The sequence below is a fragment of the Triticum dicoccoides genome, chromosome 7B (assembly GCF_002162155.2).
Source record: "Triticum dicoccoides isolate Atlit2015 ecotype Zavitan chromosome 7B, WEW_v2.0, whole genome shotgun sequence".
Taxonomy (NCBI): Eukaryota; Viridiplantae; Streptophyta; class Magnoliopsida; order Poales; family Poaceae; genus Triticum; species Triticum dicoccoides.
The window spans coordinates 648706215-648719183 of record NC_041393.1 but is presented as its reverse complement, the minus strand read 5'-3'; the positions used below and the strand labels follow the sequence as shown (position 1 = coordinate 648719183).

General features: G+C 44.4%; 1 protein-coding gene across 1 annotated transcript in view; it reads left to right on the top strand.

Moving 5' to 3' along the window:
• Positions 1 to 2246, top strand: part of LOC119341417 (SEC12-like protein 2) — a 4111-nt gene extending 1865 nt beyond the window's left edge. Inside the window, exons 4-10 of the mRNA XM_037613291.1 lie at positions 769 to 860; positions 949 to 1048; positions 1129 to 1204; positions 1323 to 1443; positions 1523 to 1639; positions 1727 to 1794; positions 1884 to 2246. Coding sequence (XP_037469188.1) covers positions 769 to 860; positions 949 to 1048; positions 1129 to 1204; positions 1323 to 1443; positions 1523 to 1639; positions 1727 to 1794; positions 1884 to 1984 — 675 coding nt within the window. The 3' untranslated portion in view covers positions 1985 to 2246. The remainder of the gene's footprint in view (positions 1 to 768; positions 861 to 948; positions 1049 to 1128; positions 1205 to 1322; positions 1444 to 1522; positions 1640 to 1726; positions 1795 to 1883) is intronic.
• The last annotated feature ends 10723 nt before the right edge of the window (positions 2247 to 12969 follow it).

Here is a 12969-nt window from a genome sequence, read left to right as displayed (position 1 = left end):
TTCCCATTCGTAGTAATGGAGGTGGCCACGCTTGACTCTTGTGGTAGCTTTGACAGATCTGATAGCTGTAGGTGTTAATAGAAACAATTTCTTTTATATGTAGTGACTTTATGCAGAAAGCAATGTACCATTGCACACTAACTTCTAACTTAATCTAGGAACCTAAAAAGCATTTTACAACATTCACAACCATAATTAGTGTGAGCCATAGGATTAGGCAACTGAACTGACATAGATTGTTTATGTGTAGTATGGAAATGTTTGGCAACAACATAAAATTAGCGTCTCTGTAATAAGTGGACAAATGGTTGCAGTTAAGCATACGGATAAACCAACTTAAAGTTAAGCATTCCCATGATGCTCTTGTTTGTACTCCCTCCATTCCATATTAGTTGTCCCATGATGCTCTTGTTTGTACTCCCTCCGTTCCATATTAGTTGTCTAATATGGAATGGAGGGATTATGTTTTTATACATTCTAGTGCTGTACATTATTTAGCTAAAAATAAATTGTCTACTGCTTCATTATCTTCTGGAAATTCTTACAAGCAAAGCAACCATTCAATGTTTTTTTACCTTCTCATTTTATATGGAGCTATTCTAGGGTTTTCTGTCATTCAGTAAAATTCCATTATAGTCATGCGCTTATGCTTTGAGGACTAGCCAATAAGTTATATGGTTGTGCTATTTTTTTTAGCCTTTTCATGGCAGTTAAAATTGTCCATATATTATTTTAAGCATGTTAAATAAATCTCTGTGTGCTGTATAGGATGGACATTTGAGGGTCTTCAAATGGCCTGGCATGGAAACCATTATTGAAGATCCTGATGCTAAAACATCTGTTAAGGATCTTAGTTTCAGGTGAAATAGTGCCATTAACTTTCTCTTTCCAAATGGATATTTATTATTTGGTACTGATGGGTTGCCTCCGTTTTGGGACATGCTTTAGTTCCGATGAGAAGTTTCTAGTTGTGAACAGGAGCAGTGGCCCATCTAGAGTGTGGGATTTAAAGTCATCTGAAGCTGTGGCTAATCTGCCAAGAGAACAAGTGAGTGATTTTTTTGTTTGCCAATTTGCATTAGTTTATTTTCTTTGTTTAAAGTGCACTTCTGACTCGTACATTTCCAGGGAGAAGTATTTGGCTTCTGCCGATTTTCTACTAAGTCTGACAATAGTCAGATTCTCTTTGTTACAGCAATGCAAGGTGACATCATGATTTGAATTCACCCTGTTATGAATCAAATATTTTGAAGTTCTCTTACAAATGAACGAAATTGCCTGGTAAATCTGAGACCTGACAGTTACAATACCCTGCTTCTTAGGTGATTACGGGAAAATAATATCTTGGAATACCACCTCATGGACAAGAATTGGATCAAAGAAAGTAACTCGTGACGCGATTTCAGCCTTTTCAGTCTCGCCTGATGGTACACTTCTAGCAATGTGAGTAAGGAACTATGAATTTCACATTAACATTACTGTTTTTTTTTCAAGTCTAGTTTACTTGCCTTTGCATGTCCAGTGGAACTATTGAGGGAAGCATCAGTGTTCTAGGTTCAAGAGACATGCGAGTGGTTGTAACAGTTAAAAAGGCGCATCTCGGCATTGTTACTACATTAGCTTTTTCTCAAGATTCAAGGTTAGTACCTATGCTCTCGTTCTGCTTTAGTTGATGAATTCCACAAATGCAATCTCTCATTGTTGTTGTTGTGCTATCATATAACAGGGCCTTGCTGTCGACTTCCTTTGACTCAACCGCAAGGGTGACATCGACTGAATCACCCAAGAGCGATGGTATGTTGGTTTCAGATCTTGAGTTATCGCTTATTGTGTACTTGCCAATTTTCTGAGTATTCTGAAAACGGCTGCATGTTTTCTGATAGGTATAAGCCTCTGGTCCATGGTACTAGCTATTATACTCGCAATTTTGGCATATTACTATATGCAGCACAAAGAAGATCTCTTAGCAATGTTGCCACAATGAAAAAAATAATCAGCCTCTACTGATATCTCACTGCTTACCACTGATTATCTGATCTTGTACTGGAGATAAATGTTGTATCGTGTAGGAGCTAGAGCAATTTTTGTATTCAGGTGGAAAAAAAACGGCTCAAAAACGTCCAGATCTTTTGTATCATGTCACGCTGGTATAAGAAGGCCATCCTCTCCTGGTTTGTAAAATTGGTGGCCAACTGGCCATTTATGAGTTATATATAGGAGTATATATGATAACTTGTGCTATGCAATATAATTATGGTTTATGCTATCAAAGCCATCCATTTGCCGGCTCAAAACAAGGGCGTCCATTGGCTCCATGATCTGTGTAGAGAAACAAACTAATTCCACCCTTTGCATTTCGGTTTTCTCTCATGTTTGTTTCGGTTCATTTTCTGCACGGATCTTGACAGAAGAATTGTGTGGCATGGATACAATCAGCCCAAGAGTAGTATCCAATCCAAGAGTAGTATCAACCCAACTGTAGTATGAAGAAAGTGCCGAATCTAATAGCCCCTATCCACCGCCACTCCGTTTTCTCCGTTTTTGTGCCTTTATATACTTCTAAAACCCTTTGTGAATTTATCATCCTAATTTTTCCACTGCCGCATACCGCTTGTGAGTAGTTTCGTCTGGGACTATGGGTCCATAGCAGTAGTTAGATGATCCTCTCTCCCTTGCTTCTCAATACAAAGATCACATGAGCTGCTCAACATGATTGTGATTCATGACCCATCTGGTGTAATCTATTAATGTGTTTGTTGGGTTGTGATCAATTGTCACTTTATAATGAGATTTATTCAACCATCTTTTTGATATTTATTTGGTTCTTTGATGCATAATTCTTATTCATATATGCTCTCTGGTCTATTCTTTTTCGTTGGGCCAAGTTTGAGGTTTGATCTTCAAGTGAGAGTTGTGTATGATAGTTGGATTCAACCTTGCAAGTGATAAAAAGATGGTTTGCGTAGTTGTCCTTTGAACGTAGTGTGAAGATAATATATCACATATCACCTACTTCATGTCATCATGCTTATTATAATACTCTGTTTTTACTTAATACTTTAAGATGCATGCTAGATAACGGTCTTGGATAGAGTATTAGCTATAGATGCAGTTGGATAACGGTGTATGGATATTGGGACATTATACTCATATGTTCATTATGCCATGGATATTCATACTCATAAAAACCGCAATTTAATCGTTGCCTTACTCTAATTCGTTAACTGCTTACTGGAGGTGGAAGAAGAAACAACGTACATGGTGTATATACAGTTTGCATTCTCTCGTGCAAGAGGGCTCACCATGTGCGCTCGATGGTGGCTCGCCTCAACCTAGCCGGTAGAAATGGCTGATTTGAGTATTCCTCTAGATGCAGACTGAGAGATGCTTCGAGTTCTGTGCGGGCCAACTTTTCAATGCGAACCAGGCAATCAAACAGGGCAAAAACATTCCACGCGGACATGACTGGGCCTAATGCATGCTACAACATATATCCTTTTTTTTTCAAAAAAAGCTCAACATAAGAAGCATTTTTTCAAAAATAACCCACACGCGCATCCCGCCTGGATTCGAACCCGCACACCCTGCCGTTAGACGAGGACGCTCCCTGCCGCTGCGCTGCTGCTGCTTTTAGGATAAACTGCGCGTGTAAGCCTATTTATACTTTGGTTTGTGCCATTTGTTCTTTTTACAAAGTAGAAAATCGTGCGACCGTCCGCCCGAATCGATCCCGGCGAGTCGTTCGCCGTGCGCCCTTGCTGCCTCTGCCACACGCCATCCTATGCGTCAACTAGTGCCTGCCTCAACTAGTACATGTATACTATGCAAAAAAAAACTAGTACGTGTATACTACCTCCGTCCGGGTATACTAGTCCACCCGACCAAATCACAGATACCAAGGAAGGAATTGACTGCCTGACTCGTTTTGCATGCGTGCATGCAGCTGTAGTGCAGCAAACTCGTGAACCCAATCAGCAGACTCCCTCCCTCGCATGCATAGGCCCCTGCCTGTTCGCGGACTGCTGGAGTTAATTGCGTGCACGGAAGCATAGTGGTGTGGGGCCGAACGTTTCACTTTCAACAGCCTGGTCGAGAGAGCGGCCTTCTAAGCGCGTACATGCATGCGGTGCCCAGCGGACTAGTAAACCCGGACGGAGGTAGTACGTCTTTAAACTCTGAGCCGTTCCGGTTTTTATGCAATACTAAAAAATATTATATGTCCATCGCGTCATACAATTAAAAAAATGTTCGCCGCAACGTTTAATATGTATATTGAACATTTTTAATATACAATGATCTTATTTAAGTATACGATATCATATTATAAAAATTTAATCATGCATATATTGAACATTTTATAATGTACGATGTCTGTATATATATATGTGTGTGTGTGTATGATTTTTATCAATATACACACACTACGTTCGGTCTGAAGAATAAACCTGCTAGTCTCTGCATTGTTTTTGGGTTGAGTTCAAAAAATTTAAAATTACTCTGAAAGGTAGATAAAGTGTTTATGCATTAAAAAAAATGTTCAGAACATTTTTGGGAAAAGTTGAACGTGTATTTAAAAATTGTAGTATTTTATAAAATGTTCAGCATGCATTATAAAATTTATTACGATTACACAATAATTTTTAGTACATGTTTTTAAATTTTTTGAGTAACTGTGCATTAAAAAAATACAAGAAATATACACAGTAATTGTGAGTTGGCCATATAATTTGTTTAATTGTGTATCTGAAAAATATAATGAGGACGCATAGTAATTGTGCATGCGTGTGGTTCTGAGTGAAGACACATAAAATTATCTGAATATTTGTTTTTTTACTCAATTTTTTTAAAAAGATGTGCTGGCCTCACTGTGCCGCGGTTGGGCCATCCTGCAGCCCATCCAACGCTGGTCGTTTAGCTCGAACAGATCGGATCGGGGACGAGGCACACGGGCGGCGGGGTTCGAATCCAGCGACGGTTCCGGTGACCGCGCCGCCGCGCCGCCTTTAGCCGTTGCTCCGCCGAGCCAGCCGCTGCTCCGCTGCGCCGGCGAGCCAGCGTCTGGGCACCGGCGAGCCAGCGATGGGGCTCCGGCGAGGGGAGGCCGGCGAGGTCGAGGCGGCGGGGCTTTTGATTTGATTTACAACAAAGGTGTTTTCTGCAAAAAAAATATGCCATGTTGGCTCCTGACACATGGGTCCCAGCGGTCAGATACACCGTCAATACGCGTTTATACATGGCTTAGACCGTTTTGCAACACTTAGGCTTAGAGTTGGTACTGCATGACAAAAAAAAGACTAGTGATACTGATCTGTTACGACGTGCTAAAGTGTGATAGTTTCTTGCAATTAACTCCATGGCGCGGACGGCTCCAAGACGCTCAATTATGGCAGGGTGGCCATAAGTTCTCGACTTTTCGCCATGCACATTACTGGCACATACAGCGTGCATCGGCACAGGCGCTCTAGCTCACGTGCGGCGAAGCGTCGCGTGCCCCGCCCCGGCAGCTGGTCCACGCAGAGGAGACGAGATGAGAGGCAGCCTTCGATCTGCTCTGATATGGTCTATCAGGCAGAGGCACGCACGCTCGCGTCCACCCACACGCGCGGTTCGCAGTCCGCAGAAGTGATGGATGCATGCGTTGCAGAGACAGATGCGACGGGACCGGAGAAAGTGGTGCCGCTGCGGGTACGCCATCGATCGAGCTGCAGGGCGAGACTACCAGTTGAGTAGTCGTGCGTGAATGCATGCATGCGCTGCGCTTTGCCACGGAGAAGTAGCATTTACAAGCGTCTCATCGTGCATATTTTTATTTCTAGTCTTGCTAAATCTTTGTTTTTTGAAGAAAAGCAGGAGAACTGCGATTTCATTATGAGAGGAAGCGGCGGAAGAGCCCCAACTGTACAAACGTGTCTTGCTAAATCTCAGTACTGATATTTGGTTATATATCAGTCCATGCTATATTCATGGGATCAACTTCGCGTAATGTTTTAAATTCCGGTACCATTTTTTAAATTTGTGAACTTTTTAAAAATCGGGATACTTTTATCAAATCTATGTACTTTTTTTTTCAAGTTCACACACTTCTTTCAAATCCTCGTACTTTTTCAAAGACGTAGTTTTTCCAAATTCATGCATTTTTTTCAAATTCACATGCTTTTTCCAAATTGGCATACACATTTTTGGGAAAGTTCATGAATTTTAAAAAATTACGCGAACTTGAAATGAACTTACCGATTAGAAAAGAGTATGTGAATTAAAAAAAATCAAGGATTTGAAAAATTCACGTGAATTTTAGACAACATGGGTCAAAACCGGGGTGAGTCGACACCAAAACCGAGCCCAAGGACGAACCTTGTCTGCTTTAGTAGTTCGGGCTGCAAGTTGTCCGGTTTCGGAGTTGAGGGATCAAATCTAGACTCCATCAAAAGTTGAGGGACGAAAAATATACCTTTCCATTTTCTCTTTCCTTGTTTATCCCATTTCTTTTTCCTTTTTTGTTTTCTTTCATACGGTTTATTTTAATGAAATCTTGAACAATTGTTTTTCAAAACTGATGAGCTTTTCTAAAATTATACTCCCTCCGTCCGAAAAAGCTTGTTCCTTAAATGGATGTATCTAACACCAAGTTAGTGCTAGATTCATCCATTTGAGGGACAGGTTTTTTTGGACGGAGGGGGTATGAAGTTTTTCTCAAACTTTTTGAATTTTTTTCTAATTTGATAAACCTTTTTTCAAATTCGATTAACTTTTTCCAATTCTAAGAAAAAAATCAAATTCGATTCAGTTTTTCCAATTCTAAGAAAAAAAATCAAATTTGATGAATGTTTTTTCAAATTCGATGAATTTTTTTGAAATGTGATGAACTTTTTTGAAATTGATCAACTTTATTCAAGGTCATGAACTTTTTTGAAATGCGATGAACTTTTTTGAAATTGATCAACTTTATTCAAGGTTATGAAGTTTTTTTCAAAATCCGTGAACATTTTTGAATTCAAGATTTTTTTATTGTTGCGAATTATTTTGTTTTTTCGTTTTTTTACCAAATTCGATCGAGCGAACCAGGAAAAAAAAGGAGGTCTACATGGGCCAGCCCATCAGCATCGGTGCGTGGGCGCCATGGAGCAACCCTGGCGCCTGAAGCGCTAGGGAGCATCCCTTGTGCCTGAAGCGCCGAATAGGAGTTGCCGGGCCATGATACGTTGTTTCTACGGGTCCAGTTCCTGTGTTTGGTATGGTTTCGGCCTATGCTGCATGGGCCTCCAAATATATACCTATGATCTGTTCCAAATTTTACTTTGCTAGAAAAAATCCCTTCAAAAAAATATTGATATTCTCCTTAATTGTATAAAGTTTTACTTTCTTGTATTGTATGAGATTTTAAGAAGAGGGTAGAAGGAATTGGTATCCATGAACCATTTTTTCAAAGAGCCTTTGGATCATATAATTAAGGTTATCGGATTTACAGAATACGAGTCCCTACATCCATGATTTCATTCGGACTTGAAACCATGTTTTTGCTTTTAGAAATCTAGATATTCCCCCCACTTTTTCTCTATGTGTTTTTATTCTTTTTTTTTTGGTGGTTTTCACTAGTTCATTTTTGGCAACTTTTACCCAAACATTGTGACATTGTTCAAAGTTTACACCCTTTAATAATTTCCCATGTTGATAGGAACGCTTGGGAGATAACGAAACGTGCCCCTAATCAAGCAATCATCGACGACACAGTTTTCTTACCTTGAAAATGTGGCTAATCTAGCGATCATTGATAGTAAGCCATGTCTTCGCTGCAGTGCTCTTTAGTTGTCGCCCTCTAGTTCGTCTCCTGACCATGCTCGTGGCCGGAAGGGAAGGAGTAGGTAAGCAAGCTATTTTGGCTTGATCATGTCGACCGAGCGGTGCAGTTAATCGAGCTAGATTGCCTGGGTTAAAAATGGATTGCATGTGCCATTCGGACGGAAAGCGGATCTTGGTCACGGGGTACATAAAAACACCTAGATTGGCCGTGTTTCTTTTTAGGAACGGAGGGAGTACTATTTTTTTTTCAAAAAACTTCCAATCTATTCATCTTCAATCATAGCAGTACAACGGACACCAGAAATAAAAATTACATCCAGATCCGTAGACCACCTAGCGACGACTACAAGCACTTGAGCGAGCCGAAGGCGCGCCGCCGTCATCACCCCTCCATCGCCGGAGTCGGACACAACTTGTTGTAGTAGTCAGTCGGGAAGTCTTCGTGCTAAGGCCCCATAGGACCAGCGCACCAGAACAACAACCGCCGCCGATGAAGAATAACGTAGGTTGGAAGGATTCAACCGGAAGACACACGAACGTAGACGAACGAGATCCGAGCAAATCCACTAAAGATAGATCCACCGGAGACACACCTCCACACGCCCACCAACGATGTTAGATGCACCGCCGGAACGGGGGCTAGGCGGGGAGACCTTTATTCCATCTTCAGGGAGCTGCCGCCGTCTCGCCTTCCTGAGCATGACACAAACCCTAACAAGATAGGAAAAAACGACTGAAAACGGATCCCTCCCGCCGGCCCTTGGCAGGATCCACCGCGTCCCCATGGCCCTAGGGCCACCGGAGACGAGGCGGACCTGCGGCGGCACCGGCGAGAGGCAGAAACCCTAGCTTTCTTTCTTGGAGGAGGAGGAGCGACTTGGCTTTTCTCTCACAACCAAGGCAGGGAGTACTATTTACTGTGGAGAAACAGCCCATCATTTCTTCTGTTCCAGAAATCCGCTTCCAGCAGGAGTCGAACCTAGGCTTGGGGTGCTACTAAGGTTGCTGCAACCAGTCCTCCTTTGGTTCATAGGGCAAGAAAATCATAGGAATAGGAAGGTCATAGGAAACGAGATGATATGCATCTCAAATCCTATGAGTGGGAATAGGAAAGGAGATGTCATTTGATTTACATCATAGGATTTTTTTCCATTAAGTTTAGGCTAATGTTTATTTTTCTATGAAATGTGAAGGATAGGAAGAATTCCTCCATAGGAATAAGATTCTATTCCTACAAACCAAAGAACACTAAAGAAATTTTTTCTATAGAAATCTTATCCTATAAAATTCCTACAAAATTCCTCCAAATCAAAGGAGGCCTAAGCCACATGCCCTTTTGCCATTGCTCGCGCTTTTGACTCACTTGCCAGATCTGTCATGTGGGCTTAGCATATCATAATCATGGGAAAATGGGCAACGAGATAAACATTCTCACAACATCGCAAGTTCTTCGGAAAAACGTGGCAGATAAAATTAGAAACGTCTTAATTACAAACGGGGGGAATGAGAAGTTCGCTTGTTGTGTTTTGGTACCATGCGAAATCAAAAATTTGGATATCTTATTAGCAAAGAAAAAGAATTTGGATATCTTAATCTAGAGTGCAGCACACAGGAACACAAGATGCTACAGTATTATCATAATCGAAAAAATGGCGTCCGTGAACACACCTCGTTACTTGATCGGTCCGTTGGATTAAATAAACAATCACAAGACGAGTCAGTTAACCAGACTTTGTTCCATGGATACCGTTACCAGGAGGCTCTGCAGGAGGACGAGGAAACAGGAACGCCCCCGGATCTCGCGCACCCAGCAAACACCGTGCCGAGGGAGGGACGACAAACAGAGATCGATCGACAGGGGATCCTCGCAAGATTTGCCCCCGCCAAACCGCCGCCTCGGGCGGCCGTCACGTCCCGCTCCGCCGCATTTGTTTAAGCGCTCCGGCGATGTGGCCTCCCCGCGTCCGCTCGGCCCCCGGATTGTTTACTCGGCGGCGAGCGACTCGAGCCTGCCTGCGTCCATGATTCGAGACATGACTCCTCCCCTCTCCCAAGGGAGGCATGCATTCGCACCTGTCACTTCTCGCATTTTTCTTCTTCATTGGAGCAGTAGCGCCTATAGCTAGCTAGGCTTTGCTTGACACGCATGCAAATTGGTTGGTGGCTGTATCCTGCTGAAAAGATGGGCACAATCTAGTTACATGCGGCCTGGCGCTGGCCGGCAGACATGCATGGATCTACCCGTACTCCCTTCATTATGAAGTTGTTTATTTGGAGCAAATCTGCACCTTAAAGTTAGGTCGTTGGATAAGAGGGCTAGCAGCTTACTTTACTTGTAGCTAGGGTTGAGCTGATTTGTTCAAGCGGGTTGAGGCTGGTCACAATGGGCAAGAACATAAGCTAGTAACTTACACACTTCTCTAGACTATGTTACTACCTTCATAGTGGGTAGGAACATCTATGTAGTGTCATGCAACGATGTATTTATTAGGTTATAGACTCATTGTTTCTTGGAGTGTGTGATGTTCCGGTAACTTAGCTAGTTACCACAAGCACCTCTCTCTTCATTAAATATGTGCCACATAAGCAAAGTTGTATTGGAGTGTGTGATGTTACTCCTAAGTTCCTCCCCATTGTGACCAACCTGATGCTGCCGGAGCCGATTTGGCGAACCAGGAGTGCTCACAGGAGGCAAATCATTGGGGCCGAACCGCCGAGCTGATCCTTGACGAGTACTACTATTCTTCGTAGACCGGACGGATCACCTGAAGAATCTGTCTGAAACACGAGGACTTCTATGATGGCCTTCTGTTGCAACTCAAGTGAGGAACCGTGGAGCTATCGGGCGGAAGTGTGGAACAGTCACAGCTTTGTGGGGGAACCGATCCGGCATCATCCGTGTGACGCGGCTTAGTTCCGTGCTGTCAACTCGCGCGCGCCTAACTTAACCGGGTCGTTATCTAGCTCGATCGTCCTCCCCCACCGCGGCGAGCTTCCGGATTCGCCACGCCATCAGCTAGAAGCAACTTGGGAGCTATCAGGTGACGCATGCGTAACATTTTTCTTTAGGGGACGCGTACGTAACCTTTTTTTGCGGCTCAAACGTGCATGCTTGTCAAAATCGTAATCCCTACATGCAGGCAAGGCAATGTTGTTGCACAACACAGGCACGTGATTACAGGCCGCACCGTGCACAGTACGAGTGGTCGCAGTTGCACATATATGTGTGTACTCCGAGGAATCTGGTGCCCGCGCGCACGCACAGACGAACGCACGTTCCTCCTACGTTTAGCACGGCGCGGCAGAGCAGGACCACCATGCCCAGCACAGCAACGCATGTTCACTTGGTCTGTTGGTCAGGCAGGCCATCCATGCAATCTGGCGAGCGTACGAAGTACGAACCCCACGGACCGACGGACGTACGCCGAGGATGAACGGGGCCTCGACACGCACACGCACACGCTGGCTGGCTGCGGCGACATGCATGCATGCGCGACGCGCCAATGGACGCCCGATACGAGTCGGAGTGGCACTGTGGCAGTAGTCCGTATACTGGCAGTGTGCTATCACTGCATGCATGCAGGAGTGTATTGCTACTGCTCGACCTCCGACTGCAGGACATTGATGATGAATGGCCCGATCGAAGTCGTCAGTTGTACGCCCTCTGTCTGCGTACGAACGGATCGAGCACGTCGTATGTACGCTCTGGCCGATCTCTGATCGACCGGTGGCCGGCCGATGGATGCGTGGTCAGGCATCGGCACTGGGCTTCATTTACTCCCGTCATCCGTCTCCACCTGTCGCTTGCTCTTTTATTAAGAAACAAGGGTGTTTGGTTCAAGGATTTTTTAGTCCAAAGACTAGAAAAAATCATAAAAAAGTCCCTAGAAATCAAACAGGAGAAATTTTTTCTACAAGGACTAAAAAAAACTCTACTAAATAGTCTTTTTTGATTAGTCTCTGAGACTAGAAAAAGTTCTAGGACTACGATCATCATGGCCGCGTGGTGGGTCAAACCCGGCCGGCCGTCCGTGCGGACGCTAGAACGTACGCGTGGCTTCCGAGATCCACCAAACGCGCGCGGGTGTCTGCGCGTGATGGGGACGAACGAGATCGATGATGCCAGATGCCAGATGGAGCCCTCAACGCGACGTGGCTCGTCGGCCAGCGTACGGGGCGGGACACACCCACCCGTCGTGCTCGCCTGACCCTCGCGACCCGGCTTGGAAAGGCAGGTCAATAGCTCTGTTTAGGAGGTAGTCCGGCTTGGAAAGGTGAAGTCGTGCGGAAGAAATAGTTGCACAGCAGTACTACTCCATTGTAGCATCGGCACAAACAATTCTCTCTTCTCTACCCACCAAAGTGCAAGGAGATCCATGCACGGTGATGTCTCACACAGGGAATGTGCAAAACGTCACCATAGTGCATGCACCGAAGGCAACACCTAGCTAGACCCTGACCTGGTTTATCAAACGGACGGACGTGGAGGTGAGCAATGGCGATAGGGTGAATACGACCCGGTCAGCCGGGGCAACCTCGTCAAACCTTCGTCGAGAGGCTGGACGCCCATGTCGGGGCGGCGGCGGACAGGGCGGGCCTACACCCCACGTGGCCGCCGGCGACTAGCCCGCCCTGATGCCTGCCTGCGGTGACCGATCACATCGCCATAAAAGCCTTTGACAGGACACGCTTGCCTGTCCAAAAGTGATCCCATTCTTTTAACAACGATCAATCAGCCGATGGATCGGCAGGCAAAAGGAGAGAAAAAGAAGCTGATTAGCTCGCGAGTATTTTAAACCAGCCATAGCACGGGGTTCCAGAGAAAGTGAGAGAGATAGATCTTCTGATCGAGCTCAGCAGCCGGGCAGGCAGGCAGGCAGATCTGCTCGTCGACTACGTCCACTGCTCGCCTGTTTATTTTACTCGATCGCCATGCATGCCGCAGATGTGCATAGGGCTACAGCCTGACGCACTGTACATGCACTCTGATCTGGCGATTCTGCATACTCCATCAAGAGTTTTATTAAGGGCCAATTTGATTTCAATAAGTCACCTGACTTATAAATCAGGTGACTTAAAACCAATAACTTATAAATCACGCCTGTTTGGTTGTAACCTGAAGTCACCTGACACATCTTTTCACACTAATCAACATTATGCAGGTGATGGGAC